This window comes from Protomyctophum parallelum (genome assembly GCF_964188405.1).
Source record: "Protomyctophum parallelum genome assembly, chromosome: 8".
Classification (NCBI taxonomy): Eukaryota; Metazoa; Chordata; class Actinopteri; order Myctophiformes; family Myctophidae; genus Protomyctophum; species Protomyctophum parallelum.
Window position 1 is genome coordinate 10,235,412 of NC_139703.1, and position 20,600 is coordinate 10,256,011.

General features: G+C 42.4%; 1 protein-coding gene across 1 annotated transcript; it reads right to left on the reverse strand.

The window, feature by feature from the left end:
• Window positions 1-4,342: 4,342 nt before the first annotated feature.
• On the reverse strand, window positions 4,343-20,410 carry c1ql4b (complement component 1, q subcomponent-like 4b; the record flags this gene model as incomplete). Its single annotated transcript, XM_083771511.1, has 2 exons — window positions 19,865-20,410; window positions 4,343-4,522 (listed from the first exon to the last, which is right to left on the reverse strand). Exons 1-2 carry the CDS (start codon window positions 20,405-20,407, stop codon window positions 4,343-4,345), a joined length of 723 nt encoding a protein of 240 aa, XP_083627637.1. The 5' UTR covers window positions 20,408-20,410.
• Window positions 20,411-20,600: the final 190 nt, after the last annotated feature.

Genomic DNA, 20,600 nt, shown 5'->3' on the forward strand with positions numbered 1-20,600 from the left:
AGGCTGCTGTAATAACAGTGAATGCACGCGAGGTGGCGTAGGTGTGCAAACAATGTCATTACAAGTTATCAAAATTGACTATTCTGTAATAATAATATTTTTGAGTGGTGCAACCACTCCAAAGAACAGCAATGTCCGTGTGTATGTGTTCACCTATGTGTTGGTTAATGAGCACCAGTATAATAATACCAGTAGGGGCGCTGTTTGCCAGAAACAGAGAGAGAGAGAGAGAGACTGCTAATGAGAGAGAAAGAGAGAGGGGGGGGGGGGGGGGAGTTGCACCACTCGGTTCACACAGGTGTGATTTTTTAGTAACATTGGGGTAAGGGGCCACATCAAAAGTTCATCAAAAGCTAAATTCCAAATGTTAAAAATAAAAATAATTGAGCATATCCACTAGTAACTACTGTTGCCTTCGCTTGTCTAATTCTAAAAACCTTTTTTTTAAATGACTGAGTAGATGGACACCTTTATGATGTATTTTCCTATAAGCTCGGCTGTATCATTTATTTTCAATTAATGATTTCTTCAATGCATACAAAGTTAGAACTCAAAGATACATTTTCAATAACATCGTCCTCTTGTTAATCTTCATTACTAGAGAGAGAGAGAGAGAGAGAGAGAGAGAGGTGTGAAGTATATTGATTATTTTAATCCTTCTATTTGTAAGTCTGTGATACTCTCAGCTCAGGGTTCCATGTGGGGATTGCTAATGGGGCTACACGCTTCCCTCTCCAGCCCTCTCCCCCGTCCAATTAACACTACACTGGAATCTGCTAGAAGTGAGCACCGGGACAGGCTGCCCTTCCTCCCCCCCATTCAACATCTCCCAGACCTCCCCATGTGCACCAAATTCAGCATAAACCTTCACATTCAGAATATAGGCTTACCTCTCACTTTTAATTAAAGATCTGTCTCCTTGTTTTTATTTCATCAAGGTGAGACCTCTGTTCAGCCAACGCTTTACCTGGGGGTTTGCTGAGGGCAGAATGGACAGAATAGTGGCACGTCTTAAAGTGGATGTCTGCTCTAAAACTAAATTCATGTTATTCCTACAGTATACGACCCTAGAGGCAGTTGAATCAATGTTTCCCGAACACAAGTATCTCTCCCCTGAAGCTAGAATACCAAGAACTATAAACTTCCAACAGTAGTATCAAGCTTAACACTTGGGAGCTGTTTTAGCATCAATGTTTGCTATGTTTGATTGATTAAATGTATGCTTACATTCATTTTTCTTCTTACACCCTAATGAACTTTATTTTCTAGCACTACTAACAGATCTGAATGAGTCCTCAATATTTACAAAATCAACCTCCTGTTTATACGTACAGTAGGCTATATGATATATTATGACTATTAATCAGTGGATCAGCTCCCAAATGTCAGAATATGAGTTTGGGCTTTCTTGTTTCCAAGAGATATAAGTGGTAAAGAAAGCAATGTTACTCAAACTCACTGGCACAGTAATAGTCCTGAAATTTTTTATTGTGTTTCATGGTCTTCTATGGCAGAGTAAATCTATGCTGATAATTATATATAATATAACATATACACACAGTTCAGCTTGCAAAGGTACAATGACAACAATCAATCCATACTGTTGTAAACAAAGGACAACGGTGCCAGGGAGCACCTGGTATGGCACAGAAGTTTTAGCCATAGCAAGATGGACATCTGTACAGTATGTTAAATGTAATCTGAATTACGGCACAATAATGATATGGAGGTGTGACTTTGTCATGTTCCAAAGTTCTATAGTGGCGCTCCACTACAGTGGTCTGCCATGTTTCTTTTTGTGTCTATTTCCGCTAGGCATATTCAGAAGAGTATTATTATTATGACAATATGATACACTGAGCCTATCATTTAATTGTCATGGTAACAGTAGGTGTGTAGGTGAGAGTTTGGGATTTCCCCTGTCCAGGGCAGGCATAGCATAGTGTCAAAGCAAATAAACAGTATATATTTCTCTATAATAATTTAGGTACATCGACATATTGCAGTGAAGGAAATGTGCCATTATCATTGCCACAGGTGTTTTTATAACACATACTCATTTCAACCTGAATCCATACATTGGAACACCTTTAGAATTACAATAGTTTGCTACATTCAGTTACAATACATATAAAAATGCCAGTATACTCTATTTGGGCTAAATCTCCTATCTTTACATTAATTTGTATTTGTTGAAAGGCTTAAGAAAGACTATTTGTAGTATTAAAGTGTGATCCCATTTAAAGCCTAATTTATACTCACAATGGTGTTGCTCACCAAAATCAACTGATATGTTACTGTGACACATTGCATTAGTATAGATTAGGCTTAAGTCATGTCATGTATGCTACAGTATGTTGCCATATAGCATATACTGTATATTGATGTAGGAGTACAGTCATATACTGTATATTGATGTAGGAGTAGTCATATACTGTATATTGACATTAAACGAATCTCCAGTAATCCATAGGAAACATATGACACAACATTAAAAAAAACAAATTAAAAAACATTTTAAGTGGGTATATTTGCATTTGGTTCTAAATTAAATAACATTAAACAAATAACAAATGTTAACAAATAACATTCAAAGAAAATAAATGGGTATACTAAGAAACAATATGATATTCATCTTTACAATGGTTCTACATTTATTTGTTGCGAATATGTGTGTAGCCACAAATAGAAACTGAGCTTGCAAACGAGGATGTGCCTGCTCATTAACTGGAAGTGGATGTCATATCATCTGTGGCTCAGGGACCATCTCAAACTTTGACCTGCATGTATATTCAATGAGTGTGTTAAATGACCAATAATACCAACACCTCTCCTTTAAGCCTGATTTATCCCGGGCCATACAATGTTTGATATTTCTGGCACGTTACACCATCATAGCTGTAATCAGAGACCATGTGAGTAAAACGAACAAGGATGTTTGCTAAACACACAAAATAAAAGCACAAAATGCACGCAAGCACACACGCAAGCACACACAAACACACAATCCCTCGCATGTCCATACACAAACATACACATACAGTAAACACATTTCACATGCTCACAGACACACTGGATTATGTTCATGGTGTTGGCCCGGTATCAGCTGCGATCAATATATTCATGACTTTTCTCATTGGGTCTACAGCCATATATTGAAAATCCATCTCTAGCAAGGCAGAAGGCTGTGGGCAAATACACATACTGTACTGTACTTTACTGTACTGTACTTCATTTTACAGTCCACATTCTGAGATCATTTTACTTCATTCCACGCTGGTGGCCAAAAATGTCAATGTAAAAACTGATGGGGAATGTCAATTAGCGTGTGTGTGTGTGTGTGTGTGTGTGTGTGTGTGTGTGTGTGTGTGTGTGTGTGTGTGTGTGTGTGTGTGTGTGTGTGTGTGTGTGTGTGTGTGTGTGTGTGTGTGTGTGTGTGTGTGTGTGTGTGTGTGTGTGTGTGTGTGTGTGTGTGTGTGTGTGTGTGTGTGTGTGTGTGTGTGTGTGTGTGTGTGTGTGTGTGTGTGTGTGCGCACGCGCGCGCGCGTGTGTGTGTGTGCGCGTGCGTGCTGTGTGCATGCGCATTTGTGAAAGAGTAATGAATTGGGTACATTAGCCATGCTTAGACGTACTCTGCATGATACAAATTGTATCACAAGGAATATTATGTACAATAATACTTTTTAACAAGTTCTCTCTTCAGTTGTTCGTAATATTACTTACATGTGTCATCTACTGAACAGTTAGATAGTAGCACTGGAATTTTGCATTTAACATCACTATGCAAAAAGTAAAGTAAATTTTCTCCCTCAGGAATGTCAATTAGCGTGTGTGTGTGTGTGTGTGTGTGTGTGTGTGCGTGCGTGCGTGCGTGCATGCAAACTTTTTAATTGTATTACTATAGTTGTATGAGGGCCAAACGTCCCCACTCCCCATGAGTATCATTTTAGAATTAGATATTGTGAGGAGTGAGGACCATTCTCCTGCTCCTCACAAAATAAACAGATGTGTCATGGTTAAAAGGTTTGGGGTTATTAGGTTTAGGCATTTAGAGGTTAAGTTCAGGGGTTGGGGCTTTGAGTTATTTATGTTTAGTTGCACACCGGTGTCGAGCACCAAAGATGGGTGAGCTTGTAGATCTCTTCTTTTCACCTAGGGTTAGGGTTAAAAATGGCAAAATTTTAAGAAATGGCAATCATAAAGCCTCCAACAATGTTGATGTCCTCACAAATGTAGTAGCCTAATACGTGTGTGTGTGTGTGTGTGTGTGTGTGTGTGTGTGTGTGTGTGTGTGTGTGTGTAAGAGAGGGAATGAATGAGTGAGGTGTGAATGCACTGAATGTCAGTCGGGGTAGATGAGAAAGCCAGAGAACGTGCTGTATTTGTTGGTATTCCCGCCGTGAACTTTGCCCCCATCAAGCTGCACGCACACTTCATCCCCGACGTCCAGGTGTAGGATAACGCTGTTGGATGCGTAGTCATAATTCTGATCGGCATCCTGGGCTATCGCACTGGCCCTCACCTGCATGGGAAAACGAGAGAGAAAGGGCATGGTACACTGTAAAAGCCTTAGTTTTAATTTAACCGCACCCACACCAAGAATGTGCAATGTGCAAGAGATGGACAGTCATGATTTCACTGTGTGAGGTTGCCAGCAACAGAGATATATAAATAGGTAAATGGCGTCAGTAATAATTCAATTATACCAGATAGCATTGGACACTGTGTCACAAGATTCGCACCTGCTTCCGTCGCTCTTCCCGCTTTTCACTTTTCTTTTTCTTCCTGCAGCCACTCATTGCCCCCCAATCAGTTTCTAACCAAACTGACTATGTCTCTCCGTGTGGTCGCAGGTCTCTAATCATGGCCTACCCTTGAGGCCTGTTCATCATATCATCTAAATGTTAATCACATAGTTGAAGAGAGAAATGGATGGGTATAGATTCCATAATGTGCTCCATATCACCCCAGCAATCAAGCATTAAAGGAACATTTACCCATTATTACATTATGTAATTTTTTTGTTCTTATAAAGGCCTTTATACCACGAGGACGTGATGAATAAAACAAAAATTATGAATACTGTGCAGTAAATATGTTTGCAACAAATTGATTATCATTTTATAGCTTTAATTCACAGTGCGGAATAGTAATCTTTCTTCTGAATAAACGTTGTGACACTATGACCAGGTAATAAAACAAACAACAGTTAAAGAAATGTATATTTTCTATTAAATTAATCACAGAAAAAGAAAAACAAAGGCCATCATGGCTATATGGCTAATTGGCTATCCACTGTTATCTGTATCACTGTATCATCCAGCATGATGTGCCACATCAGCATGATGTGTACATCTTTTCCCCCCTTTTTTATTTTTTTAGTTTCCAATCATCATAATAAATTACACCTCTTGTTGGGGGTTTGCCTCTACCATGACACAATTAGACCTGCTCATCCACCTTCCCGTCTCCATCTCTGGTCTACAATCACCTCACTCTATTTGCTGTGTATCACTCTGAGTTCATGGTATAATGTCATCGGTATAGAGGCCTTCCTGTCCAGTGGGCACGTATCAGCCACAGAGATGAGGTGTGCAGTGATCTTTGACCTCAAGTCACCGTTCAGAGCCCACCCACCTCATCCCCATCCACCTGTTGCAGAGGAGAGTGTGATAGGGAACGATGGTGTGAGAGAAAACAAGCTTCACCATATAACATTCCCTTGTTCATCTGTCAAACATGGGGAGAAGTTGCTATGGCAAATGCACACACTGAATCCACACCGCAATGAGTATCAAATGTATGTACTGTAGTATATCGTCACTTGTCGTATGCAAACCTTGTATGTTCAAACCAGTTACTTTTCATTGGTTTCATTGTTTGTTCATTGTCTTTTGATGTAAAGTGTCCTTGGGTTTTGTGAAAGCCACTATATAAATTCAAGTTATTATTATATTATTATTTTCAGGAAATTAAAAAATTAAAAATTAAATCATCTGTCTGCCAGTATCCAATGTAGTTAGTCACAAGCTATTTTTAAACAGTTAAATAAAACCCACAGACTAACCCTATAGTGTTCCTATTTTGGGTTTGTCATGACTCGTGTCAAAGACAAAGATCTTGCACGCAAAAAAACAGATCTACAAGCTCACAATGCTTTGAATTGCAAAACTACTTTTGAGCAACACTTCAAAAGTATAAAATTGGCCATCTAAATATAAAAAGATGTATTTCCCCTGCTCTCTGATGGTCATCAATCCCATCCATTCGTTCCCTTGTTTTTGTTTTGTTTTTTGTGTGCGTGACGTGTATGTGTCTCTTGTAGTGTTAAGTTTACTTTACTTTTCTGTAATTTGATGTCTTGTTGTACTGTTGTGCTGTGTCTTGTATTTGACTGTATTTCACTTGTATTTGAAAAATCTAAATAAAAGATGTAAAAAAATATATAAATGATGAAATACAGAGATACAAGGTTTCTATACCGACAGTGAAGATATACTGAGTGTTATGCACAAGCAGATTCTCAAGCAGAGACTAAGCATTAATTCTGTTAACACGTGGCAATTTGTTTTCTTCTCCGTTGAATCCCTCATATTGCTTCTGGCTCATCGATCAACAATTTGCGACTATTAAGCCATCGCCTTGGAGGTATTCAACCACACAATGTTGTGTTCACAGTTGATCTGTAAAATACGCACTATATCGAATGAGTTGTGAATTATTCCCGTGCCTAATAAGCACACTGGCTTATAATAAATTGCACCATCATTGGGTTAGTAAGCGACTATTCAGGCAGAAGATCCATTTAATGCTAGAATAGAGAGAGTACACAACTACATCCATATTAATGAATGCAAATATGATACCCTCACTCCATCCTTGTCTCTCTTCCCGGGTGTGGGTCTAGCTAAGGATATGGTCCATCATCTCCAGTTGTCACGCAGCCCACCCCTCCTTCCTCATGATCAGTTGAACATATCAAATAAGACTCAACCAACCATCTCGCATCATCTTCCTCTCCATAATGAGCTTTTGTCCGTTTCATCAATTCAATCATTATTCAATATTTCCACATAATATGAGAAATGTTATGTTTGGAATTGGATCCATGGCTTCCTATAAAGACTCAATTGAATCGATACACCCCCTTTATTTTAATTCAACTCACATCACACCATTAATTGTTGTCTCTCCCTCTACACCTCACCCCCCATCATCACCCATCTCTCATTCGCAGCCCCCCTCACTATCTCTTCATTCTCCATCTATCCATCTTTTTTTTCCCTTTTTTGTCCTTTACCACAGAATGAGATGCAGGTCACGCACACGTTTCCTCTCCCCGCCATGGCAGTGTTGGCGGGAGCGGCGGCTAAGCGTGTCCCTGTCCGGTCTAAATCGGATTGATTAACGGCATGCTGCTGTGGCAGGTCTCCTGAGACCCCCCCCCCACACACACACACACACCATCCACCTCGTCTCCAAAACTCCGTCAGGGCAAGCTACAGGGCTACGGTAATTGGTGGTCGAACAGCCATGGCAGCTCACTCCCTAATAGCTCCTCCAACTCCTCAATAACTCCATACAATCACAATAAATGGGGAACAGCAGGATAGGTCTATACAGTCGTCAAATGGGCCCATGAAGCAGTAGCAGCAGGTCAGTATAAGATCCCGACTCTATGCTCGCAGAGACTGCCATACATACGTGCATGTCTATACAAAACAATTTGTTTGTCTTTGCCTGTTTAGTAAAAATATGCCGTACATTGCAAGAGTCATAGACATTTTACCACTGTATCTAGTATGAAAGGAGGCTGCATCCAAAGTAATTCAGCATGCTGGAGTGCATTCAGTGTGTGAAAAAGTCAGCTGCTGTCTAAAGAACAACTGTCAAAAAACATCATGGGAATACTATCCAGAATGAGAATAAGGAGGCTTTGTGGTCATAACATAGCCTGCGATGTTTGCTGGTATTTTCTGCAGCAATCTGGTGGTCGATAGATCAACATAAGCTGTATTTGCTAACAATGGTGTGGCTTATTTTCTTTGAATTATATAGTTATGTGCAGTTAGCAAAATAATATATTCTGAACGTGACAGTAGGCTAGTCTAGGGTGACCATATTTTCAAAACATAGCAGGACCCTTAATCACTGAATATCTATCTGTAAATAGCCAATCTACAAACTCACAACTAGTAGATCTGTATCTCCTTTATATTTGTCATTTTCACCTAGTGTTTTCGTCATGTACTGTAAGCCTTGCCGAGCCATGAGGCCCATAGGGCAGGTGTTTTTGTCAAGAGGGGGAACAATTATTTTAGCACTGTACCTTTCAACAGACAACAGAATATGATGGGCTAAACATTACTCAAAACAAGTATTATTATTACTTGCGCTAGCAGAGGGCGCAAGTACTGTGGTCGGCTCGACCGAAAGTGGTATATATGTATGGTATGCATGCATGGTTATAATTGGCTGTTGATGGTGACATAATTAAGATATGTTTCAATGTTGGGTGGGTAAAAGGTAACGTATGTATATGTATGTATGTATGTGTGTGTGTGTGTGTGTGTGTGTGTGTGTGTGTGTGTGTGTGTGTGTGTGTGTGTGTGTGTGTGTGTGTGTGTGTGTGTGTGTGTGTGTGTGTGTGTGTGTGTGTGTGTGTGTGTGTGTGTGTGTACAGTATGTGGTGAAAACTCTGACTATATGGTAGGCCTACAGGTGAATGTTGAAAACTGGGACATTTGAGTGTTTTAGAGATTGTCAGGACTCAGGACACCCAGCTTGAAAAATATGAGTGTCTTCCTTGGCGTACTTGTCGCCGAACGTGCACACAAAGTTTCACACTGATAGGTCCAAACATTTGCAAGATAGCTCTGCACTGAGGTTCCCTGACTGAACTTGCTCTGCGCATGTCTACGACAGGCACAAATGCTCATTTGTTAATTTCTTTGCAACAATTTTCTTCATTTTGTTGAGGATATGGAGAGCCAGATCACTCATAGCATGAGGATAGAATTCTGGATGAGCAGGACATGTGCAGCATTTTGTACAAAACGGGCCACTCCTGAAAACTTGTATGTTGCAATGTTAGCCAATCAGTGTAGAATCTGAGAAATCCAACAGACTCGTCTGTCTATGGAGTTAGTGTATACCGAATTGTGTGATGTGTGGATAAAATGTGTTAGTAATCTACACATGTGTTTTGCCTAATTCGGCCTCATGGTGGCGCTATAACAGGCCGTTGAGGAATATTTGGGGCAGAGGTTCGTTGTTGGCATCCAGAGTGTGTGTGCAAAGTTTAGCATGGATCGGGCCAACGGTGGTGGAGATTAGCTGGTAACGGACGGAAGGAAGGAAGGAAGGAAGGAAGGACGGACGGACGCGCACACACACACACACACACACACACACACACACACACACACACACACACACACACACACACACACACACACACACACACACACACACACACACGGATGGAGTGCAAAACATACTCTCTCCCCATGCCTTCGGCCTGGTGGAGACAATTAGAGTGAACACTGTTTTCCTCAGGAGGTGAGGGGAACTGGGCCCAGCGAAGTGAAAACGAGAGAGAAAGACAAATCAGGATTATTGTCAACAGTGGTGGAGATTGATAGTGGCATGGGAGTGAATTTCTGTCTGTTTAACCAATGCTATCCGTATTTGATGTGCTACTGTTGGAACCAGCTAGGCCCCGCGGGACAATAGACAAGATTACTCTGCCAGCACTTTTCATTAGAGGGGCAACATTTAATAGGGGAAGAGTGAGAGACAGAGGGAACAAGAGAGGTTAGAATTTAGATGGTTAGAGGGAGAACAAGTGATGGAGACTAAAATAAATCCACTAATTCTATTGTGTATGTCCTTGAGTTGTAATAATTTAGTTGTTGTTCTGCACATACGTACGTTGCCTTCTACCATACCTATTAGGAGCAGTGGCTGCCATTGATACAGATCCCCATGGAGCAGTTAGGGGTTAAGTGTCTTGACAGTTTGACACAAAGATTGGTCGAGCTAGCAGGCAAACCTCTGACGTTCCCATTCCCAGACGGCCTCTCTCCCCACTCAGCTTAGAGCCGCCTCTAAAAACATGTGTGACATAATACAATATTCATATTTCTTTTTTTTCTCTTTTGTTTTTGACAGTGGAGAGGGACATGCACACAGGCAAATTGGACATAAATCTGCCTTTTGTGTCCCCCGATTGGTCCTTCGCTCATAGATTTTGCTGGTACAGGCATAATTTCCGACATATAACAGACAGTCATTAGTCCGACACCCTACCCCAAACCATAACTTAACCCTAACCGCACACGGTTAGGGTTTTGGTGTGTCGGATAAGCGTGTGCACCCAAAGGGCAGCGCGGCCTGTTTGATTAGTGGATGAGGAGAGACGTCGCAGCATACAGGACAACCCATAAGGGATAGGAGTAGCTGTAGGCAGCATATCACCTGTGTGTTAATTGGTTTGGTGTTATGTGTGCATGACTAGCTGGTTAATGTGATTCCCAGGCTAGTGCATGACATGCCACAATAAAAGTATTCCATTTAGTTTTTAGTTTTAGTTTTCAATTTAGTAGGTTTCATTCTTGAGAGATGTGAAAAATGCTTTATTCTTTTTCCTACTAAATGCAAAGACCCAGGAGAGTGTGCTAATTATATTATTATTTATAGTATTATCTAGAATCACACCTGTGTGAAATGAGTCATCATACATCTTCACATTCCGGCCAATCACAATTGGCGTCCTCAATTTTCTGTCCTCACTTTCTCCGTGCTCAGCCAATCAAATCATCAATCATCTGGGGTACACACGTACACACAAAGCTGGGCATAGGCGCCCCTCAAAAAAGAAATCCAGACTGGCCCCAGACAATGTAAGTAGGCTGTTGTCTTAGATGGTGCCCCAATTTCTTTATTACATGCAATGAAGGCCTATATGATCGCCTAGAATATAGCATTTTCAAAAATGTTGATGGTCAGTGCTTGGGTCGATTTTGAGTAACCCTTTATTTATATGATGAAGGTGTTTATAAAATATACACACCCGACAAAATAATTTATATTTAGAATTTTAGATAGATGCTGCCAGCATCAATATTTTAGAAAATCTATTTAGTTCAGTTCAATTCAATTTAAAGGAGCTTTATTGGCATGAGAAAACATTTATAGAAAATGTTTACATTGCCGAAGCAAGTGTCAAAATACAATAAAAAGTAATGGGGGAAGTAGTATACAGTTAGAGGGGGTACAGCATTTTGTAAACAGAGCTACCGTATGTCACATTGCATCGTTTTACAGGGTATAAAGCTTTTTTGGGACAAATAGCAGCATTTCCTCTCAAGACTATTTAAATAGTATACAAAAAAACTCTGATTTAAGATATGTTTAAAGGTAGCAGCTCTGTTTACATGTGCAGTAGGTCTACAGTGTATACGCAACAGTTCACACATTTTGCTGCTGTGTTTGCACATTGTTGTATTTTTCCCAATAGTTTATAGGAGTTTTTTGTCATTGGTCATAGTTTAAAACTTGCTTTGGGTGTGTGTAATCTGTGGGAAGTATGTGTCTCTGATGCCTTGGTATAGTGGGCAGGTTTAGAAAGTGTAGCTCTGTTTCCACCACATTTTGTGTGCAGTGGGTGCATACTAGTCTGTCTTCCCTTGGGAGTGGGGTCTGTTTGTGGCAGCATTTCTTTATTGCAAGGCTGTGTTCACTGACTCTGTACCTAGTCAATGCTTTCCAAAATGTTGGGTCGTTTACCGTGCTCAGGTATTCAGCCAATGTATATTCTCTTTTTAGTGATAGATAGCATTCCATTTTGCTTTGGTTTTTGTTCAATGCTCTTGCCCGACCAAACCAGTACTATCGTAAGGTACAGACAAGCAATTAACTACAGCATAAAGTTCTATGGATAAAATTCTCTACAATGCAGTGGAATAGATGGTTTGCTCTTTCAAATGTGCCTTTAGGCATAGATTAGACCTGTGACATTGCTTCAAGTTCAGCATGAGTCATGTCGAGGCGGACTCTGGAAAAGGGTCTAGAGGTCCATCCTAATACTCCCTCCAAGATGTTCTATATTCTAATCTGCCCATTACTCAGTGTCATTGTAAATTCTGCCCCATTGTTTTTCAATTACTCTCTGTATGGATATTTACCGGCAACAACATTCAGAAAATATAATAATAAATTATAGATGTGCAGATGACCTGCCCATTACAATGTGCTGATGAAAGGCAACCAACCTTTGCAGGTGGAGACTGCAGGCTGCAGCCACATTATTGGTAAGACAGTGAAGCGAAAAGAGAATTGGATGTTTTTGATAACAAGTGCCTGGAGTTCCAGCAGGCCCCAACGTTCCTCTGCGTATGCCTGAAACAACGCTCTCCGGCTCATAACTTGTTGTCTGAAGCCCTGTTTTCTATACCTGCCATACTGGCAGGAATTGCCCCTTGCCGTTCCTCGCTCTAGAAAGGAAAGACACATGACTAGCATATCCTGCATGTCGCTACTATGACAGTGTTGTCTCCAAACAGACTGAAATCCTACCACCCATACAACAAGGAGGAGGAACAAAAGATGCTCACTTCTATCCCTGAGGACCTGTCTAGTAGAAACGCATGGATGGCAGCATCCTGGACGCAAGTCCGTTGGGCCCACATGTCCCACCGCTACACCGGAGAGAGCGTCAAAGAAGAAGATCTAGCTAGAAGATCTAGCTAGCAGCACACCAACAACCCTATAGCATACTGGGGTTAGCTTCTTCAAAACATCTATGAAGTGGGGCCTCTGGCAGACAATGCACCATGCGAGTGCGAGGAGCTTAAGTGGGCTGGCTGTATGTTTTATGATTTTCTTTTCTACCTTTTTTCTTTCTTCACTTTTTGTTAGCCGTATGGACAATGATTTGTAAGGAATTATTAGGAAAATTGGGCCTGTGCAGTGCCCATCCAGCTTACTCAGGAATGATCCAGGTTGACATTGTCACATGCGGCGAGTTTGAAGTCGGTCGGTGCGACGGTTCTCGAGATACGTGAAGTACAGACACACGCGCACAGATGTCAGACAAATAGACATTTTGTACATTTATAGTGAATAGTGAATAGTGGATAACTCAAATATATGACCACAGTCAATAACCTTTGTCTCAGAGAGACAGATAATAGAGACCTTTGTGTGAGTAGAAAGGAAGGGGACGTACGTGGTGTAAGTGTTGCTTAATTTTATACTCCATCATGCGACATTGACGGTTGTTGAAAATACATTAGTATCTGCATACTCAAAATGTGTCGAGACGTGTTGTGAGCTTTGTAGTGATTCTGTCGAACAATGAACTATATATCAGGCTTGATGGGTGTAGTAGTACTGTAGGTAACACAGAGCACACAGCTGCATGCACTTTCTTTTACCAGTCTGAGCACAGGATACATTGACATAACAACGCGTCATCAGAGCGGAGGGAGGGGCGTCAGCTGCGACTCCGCGGCTCCGCCCACCCCCCAGGGTAAGATTTGTGATTTGTGATTTGCTCTCGTTCACTGCAATGCAATTTGCGGCATTTTCAAAACAATATTGCGCAGAGTAGCGATTATCTAACGTATTTGCAATGCCATACGTTGAAAGATCTGTTGCCCGCGGACAAGGCACGTTACCTCCGCAAGTTAGATATTATCGGCATAGGTGTTTGCCGTATGTGATTAAGGATTGGAAAAAGTTGCATTGGCAGCCATAGAAAATTCTGCCCAGGGTAAAACACCGGATGTGATGTTTTTGGGCGTTCCTGTCTTGTTAAAAAACCGGCTGTGACATTTTTGGGCGTTCCTGTCTTGTTTCGTGTCAGTGTATTTGGGTGAGGGAAGCCAAACTAGAGGAGGGACTTTGAGTGATGTGGGGGCGGGGGGTGTCTGTTGGATAACAAACTGATCAGCCAAGCCTATTTTCAGGGAACAGAAATGAGATTGGGGAGGTGGGCGGGCCGGTCCATGTCTTGTTTTTCTTTTCTTTTCTTTTTTTTCTTTGTTTTGTCTTGCAGTGTTGCCTTGATCCTCTGGTAATAAAACTGACAGGATTCATTCACCGTGATGTACAGACCTCTCAGAGCGGAGCGAGACAATTGAGAGGGGTCTTTAAACTCACCTGAGGGACCACTAAGGGTGGACTGGGGAGAGCGCTCTACAAAAAGAGGAATGGCAATGGAAATGGCACATTTTTATAAAGGCTATAGCTCGGGTTCCTTACCCATATGTGTAGCAGGTTAAGGTGCCTTGTTGTCACTACGGAGTTGAACACAAAACCTTTAGCCAGCATTGTAGATTTACAGCCTAATTGGCGTGGCTAATGCTAATATTTTTCCACGACACTGTGGTGTCACAATGTTGATTAGAAAGTCTTTAATTGGCTTTAGACTGAAACCTTTGAGGGCATGTCAGGCAATCTAATTGGATATAAAAGGGTTTCTGTGAACTGCTCTACCTGCAGTGCATAAATCAAAGCATTGCCTGAGTTAATCTAATTGAATATTCCACCATCATTGTCTGGATATTTGAATTTAAACTCCCTGAATGTAGATCATTCTCATGCCGTATTTTGCAGTTATCCAAAGCACACTATGCACAATATCCTCGATCCATACACACATACACAGCACAGTCAGCACATACTATGCACTCTCAAAAATACACACATTTTACATGCAGCAGTCTCAATTTTACTCTAAAAGTGTAAAAAGAAAAAAAAAACCTTCTCGTTAAAATAAGACTTTACTGTGAACAGTGGAAATTGCATATCACTGCCACAACATACACTTTTCTTCAAATGTCCACTGAACATTTTAGCATTTTGTTCTTTTGAAAACAAATTTCAGACTCAACATTCTGAGGGAGAGTAATGGTGCATGGAGATGAGAGATTTCCATGTCTATGTAGAATTTGGCATCTATTGTTAAGTAGGCCTATATGCCCATATGATGACCACGGATTATGATTCATTTCACTTCATCTTTAAAATATATTCTTGGGGCTTTTTCTGCCTTTATTTGATAGCGTACGTATGGGGAGTGACACGCAGCAAAGGCAGCATCAGGAGTCGAACCCTCGACACACTGTCAGGCTGGATTAGCAGCCTAGGTGCCTGCATGGACCGCTAGGCCAGCCTGGGCCATATCTTTTCCTTTCTTAACTTAAATGAATGAAGTTGGCAAATTAAAGATGGCCCATCATTAAACAGAAGTTCAGCCAGGCAATTCAACTGCTCAATTGAACTACAAATTATATTTCCTAGTTGCACCCAAGGACTGTCTAAATAGGACGAGACGCAAAGACCGCAAGGGTGCCACCATGTTGCTCACATGGTGCTCCATGGAAGGAAATAAACATGCGCAGTTGAGACCAAGGAAGCTGAACGCGGAAGTGTTGGCTGCATATAGCCCATTGCGCATGTTTCTTTCCTTCCATGGCGCACCATGGAGCAACATGGCGTCGCCCGTACAACGCCATGTTGTCTTCGCGTCTCGTTCTCTTTAGACAGTCCTTGGTTGCACCCCACGACTGACACAACCATGGGAAGACAACCAGCCCGGTGGAGATCTGCCCTCAGAGGAGTGCAAGACCAAGCAAACCAAGTGTTTTACTGGGCTAAATAAGATGTTGTTTTTTCCACCAGTCACATCCACCAGTCAAATAAAGCCTATAGTGACACTGGGATACATACAACGTCTCTATTTAGGATGAGATGTTTATTGCTAGCTTGCTGAAACGAATACTGGACTACTCGCCCCGGTGCTTGCCAGTTTTTCCTCCCGGAATTTTCCCCAGTGAGGGGGATAACTTTGTAATATGCTATTGGCTGTTTGTATTCTTTTTGGAAAAATATAAAAAGATACTCCTGTGGAAAGGCTATATTATTTGACTTATATTGAACCTATAAACAATTTAGTATTATTTAGTATATGTAAGGTTTTGCCCCCTCAAATGGTACCTCGTCAGATAATCCCCACATATCCTACAACAACTTCTGTGAACAGACTTCACTGTAGTAGCTTTTCATAAATTATATTTGTACTTAGGCTGTCTGCTGTCATGACAGTTTATAGTTAGAGAAATTCAAAGTCCAGCCGTCTGCTGTCCAGCCTCTCCCACCCCTCACTGGGGAAAATTCTGGGAGGAAAACAGAAACGGGGCGAGTAGTCTTGTTACCGCTGAAACACCATCAGAGTAAAAGAAAAGGGTGTAACTGACCACATTCCCCATATTGAGCCAACTATAAATATTCATTATCTCATTCCCTGCTCATCATGGTAAAGGGCAAAGTACTGTATATATCAGCTGTGAATTATGAACCTTTTGAAAAGGTCATTAACCACAAATCTTTTGATGAGTTATAGGACATGAAGCAAAAAAGGTTTTTCTCATTGAGTTCATCGATGCATATTGCGTCCCAGATTACAGTAGTGTATTAGTCATATACAGCGCTGTATGTTAATGCTTCCACTAATGGTTAAGGACATCAGAACCTCAGTTGTCTACTAAAGGAACATTTTATTTGTTTTATTTTGGACAGTTTTTTCTTCTTTGCATTCATTCATTCATCTAATCTAAACCCTGTTCACATGTGTGTGCTTTACCTAGATCTGCTCCAGTTGGAAATCGTATAGATTTATGGTGCTCCCGCTGGCCAAGTGGTCCAGGTGCATGCCACATAGCCTCTGGCGTGTTCGATTCCCGTTCATGACGACCTGTCTACCTTTACTGTAGTCTCTCCTCGGACTGTGTTTTAATGATCAGCTCCCTTTGACGCCTTGTGGATCAACTCAACTGAGTGTCTGTCAATGCTTATATTGCTTGAACACACATGCACGTATACACGTGTGGGGACTGGACACACCAAAAGACGTTGGTTGACATTTGGTTTGACATTTTATATTAATTCTCACAGTGCCAATTATCAAATTGTCTTGAGGACCAGCTAGCAAATGACTCATCTTATTGAGTGGAGTTGTAAACTGGTCACACTTTACAATGTTCTCTCAAGGCTGTACTTTTGTCATTGAACCGGTTCCTCACAGTCCGATAACAGCACTTGTCTATTCACAGCATAGAGCCACTATGCAGTGAGTGGAGTGAAACCGAGGGCAAGATCAACACTGAATTGGGTTAAATAATTTAGTTGAAGGAAAAGATAATTAATGGGCATGAAGCCAGTGGCCAAGTTAGAAGGCAGAGTAGGTGTGTGTGTGTGTGTGTGTGTGTGTGTGTGTGTGTGTGTGTGTGTGTGTGTGTGTGTGTGTGTGTGTGTGTGTGTGTGTGTGTGTGTGTGTGTGTGTGTGTGTGTGTGTGTGTGGGGGGGGGGGGGGGGTACAGATGGAGGGGGGACAAGACCTCATCTAAAGGCTATGAAAGATTTAACAGCAGGAGAGCACAGGAATGACAATAACTGTGACGGAACGCAACAAACCAAGTCCCCCAATTATATATCTGGAATCTTCTAGTCTGTTACCATGCACTTTGTATATGGAAAGTCCTGTCCTCACTATTCCTTTGTAGACCTGTTAAGTCATACAGTATCAGGCCCGGGTTCAGTGTATTAGGAGATTTGTCAAGAATATAGCAGAGGGGGAAATAATCTGTTAAGAATGACTAAAGCCTGAATTATTAATTTAATTTAAGCATATTAAACATAAATCCATTATGCAATTAGCACAAATACCTTTCCGAAATATAACACAGCTCATATCTGTTGCTGTTTGGTTTCCTTTGAAACAACATTCTTATTTCTCGACGCATACTCAAGTTTTTAGGTGATAACCTAACCACTGCGGTGGTTGGGAAAACTACAACATGGCGTCACTTTACCCCAGCACATCTCTCTGTTTTTACTAGCCGGCGGTGGTTAGGTTATAACCTAAAAGTGTGTATGCGTCCTACTCATAGACTGTAAATAAATATGGACAAAGTGTTCTCCGGGTCTGATATGGATGTAAGATGAAGCCTGTCAGTCCAATCGCCATCTTTCTAGATCCGTTTGGGCCCAGCTGGCCATTGGCTGGCCCAGACAACGAGGCGGGACTTCCCCCCTTCTTCTTCGTTGTTTTTTTATTTTGACTCGAGCGGAGGGTGGATCCCGATCATAGACTGTAACGGTAGCCACGCCCCTCAGAACATACTCGACTTTATGGTAATTTATTTATTAAATGGGACCATAATTTTCCAAAAGAATATTATGACATGAGAAATGAGACTTTAAACTAGTGACTGGAAGCAGAAAGTATTCATGACCATGTTTATTAAGGTAATACAGTCTAGGTGAAGTTGGGCCCAAATACATGGACCTCTATGGAGCTATGGGTTTTTTTGGGCCCAATGACAGCACCACAACAGGTCATTACATGAACTTTTCAGGAAGAATCTCCTACTGGCTTCAGACACGTGGCTTCACTGCCCCCCTGGTCCTACTTCACACTCCATTCTGTCTGATTTACAAGCTCACAACCCATTATACAATGAAGGTTGTATAAAGTGGTTAGCCTTCAATCTATCTCTCTCTTTTTTTATGAGGGTCCACGGCTAAATACAGTATAGGCCAGTAGGCAGGGTCATTGTCAGCTCAGTAACATTCCATATCGCTGTAGTTTCTATGTAGCGTCACTAGCGTGTAAGTTATGTGTAGGGGAACATGCACTCTACCATCAAACCCTCTGCCTGACTTGACTTGGCTTGCAACAATGCACAGTGAGTTTGTCATCTTCTCTGGTAATCCCCAGGATGTCGCACGTTGTGTTGTGCATCGCACATGTCAGAATCAGAGCTCCTCAACAAAGTGAAGCTTAACACTCTCAGCTTGTCATGAATCTCCAGATGGAAGCTTCCCAAGGTTGTTGTTTTCAGACATTTGTTTGATTCACTGTTTATTTATTAGTGTTAACATCGGCGAGCCTCAAGAGGACAGTAGCCAGCTGCTGCGTTTTGACTTCACTCTACTGAGACTGGGGGATCGTTATCCTCCTGCTTAGCTGTCAGTGCCTGTGTGTGTGTGTGTGTGTGTGTGTGTGTGTGTGTGTGTGTGTGTGTCTGAGGGTGTGTGTGTGTGTGTGTGTGTGTGTGTGTGTGTGTGTGTGTGTGTGTGTGTGTGTGTGTGTGTGTGTGTGTGTGTGTGTGTGTGTGTGTGCGTGTGTGTGTGTGCGTGCGTGCGTGCGTGCGTGCGTGCGTGCGTGCATGCGTGCGTGCATGCGTGTGTGTGTGTGTGTGTGTGTGTGTGTGCGTGCGTGTGTGTCTGCGCGTGCACGCGTGCGTGTCTGCGCGTGTATCTCTGTCTATCCATTTCTCTCTACCCCCACTCTCTCTACTGCTGCCCAACTCAGGATAAATGTAAAAAATGTTATATTCCACGTCCACTTATAGTCTTAGAGGAAGCACTTCTCCACTCTGGCCTTCACGCTCCTCTTTGACCCCAAGGACAAATCACTTACTGAATTTGTGAAACTTTATGAAAGCCTTCAGACAATATCCAGAGAAATTCGATGTTGCATTATTAATCAGGGGTTGATAGTTCTTATCCAAATCAGAATTGAGATGTTATTCTACGCTGACTCTAGGCTACTCTCGCTGAATAGAAATTTGTTGAGTTACTTTTCCATGCATTTTTATGAGTCATATTCCTGACTCCACGTTTATCTTGGTGTGCTCACATATTGACCCATATTAATACGGCATCAAAATATTGAAAGTAAGAGATGGCACTTCACACACACACGCACACACACACACACACACACACACACACACACACACACACACACACACACACACACACACACACACACACACACACACTATCTCACCTGCCCGTTCTTCTTCAGGTCAGCCCACATGCTGGTGCCATCGCCCCCCCTCATGAGGACGTGGTAGGTAAAGTAGTAGATGCCTGGCAGAGGGCAGGTGAACTTCCCAGTACTTGGCTCATAGTAATTCCCTACGTTGGTGACGACGTCATCAAACTTCAGCACTTCGCTTCCTTCGTGCTGTTTCCGGAGGCCAGCGTAGAAGGCAATTTTGGGACTGTAGAAGGAGGGCACGTAGCCGCCCGGCCCTGGGCCCGGGGGGCCTGGAGGCCCTGGTTTCCCAGGCTCCCCAGGAGGGCCTCTGGGCCCGGCGGGCCCAGGAATTCCGGGGGTCCCGCGGAACCCGGGCTTGCCCCTCCGTCCCGCGAAGTCCGGGGGCTGAGGGGAGACGGAGGACAGCTCTCCCTGTGGGGGGGTGAAGGTGTCGCACACCATCTTGCAGCTGCCAAGCATCTCGTAATGGCTGCCCCCTCCTCCTCCGGACCCAGCCCCTTTCGTGGTGTGGACCAATAAGGGGATAGCCACCAGAAGAACCAGCACCATGGCCACGCCGACTCCAGCCCCGATGACACGTTTCTTGCGGCCGAGCCGTGAGGCAGCCAGCGTGAGGAAGTCTTCCTCCCCCTTGGCTGGGATGGTTGTGCCAGCCAGACTGAACTCTGGGTAGGCAGTAACTAAATAACTTGAGGTGGTGGGTTGATGGCGTGCAGGGGTCAAAGGGGAACACCACTAAGGG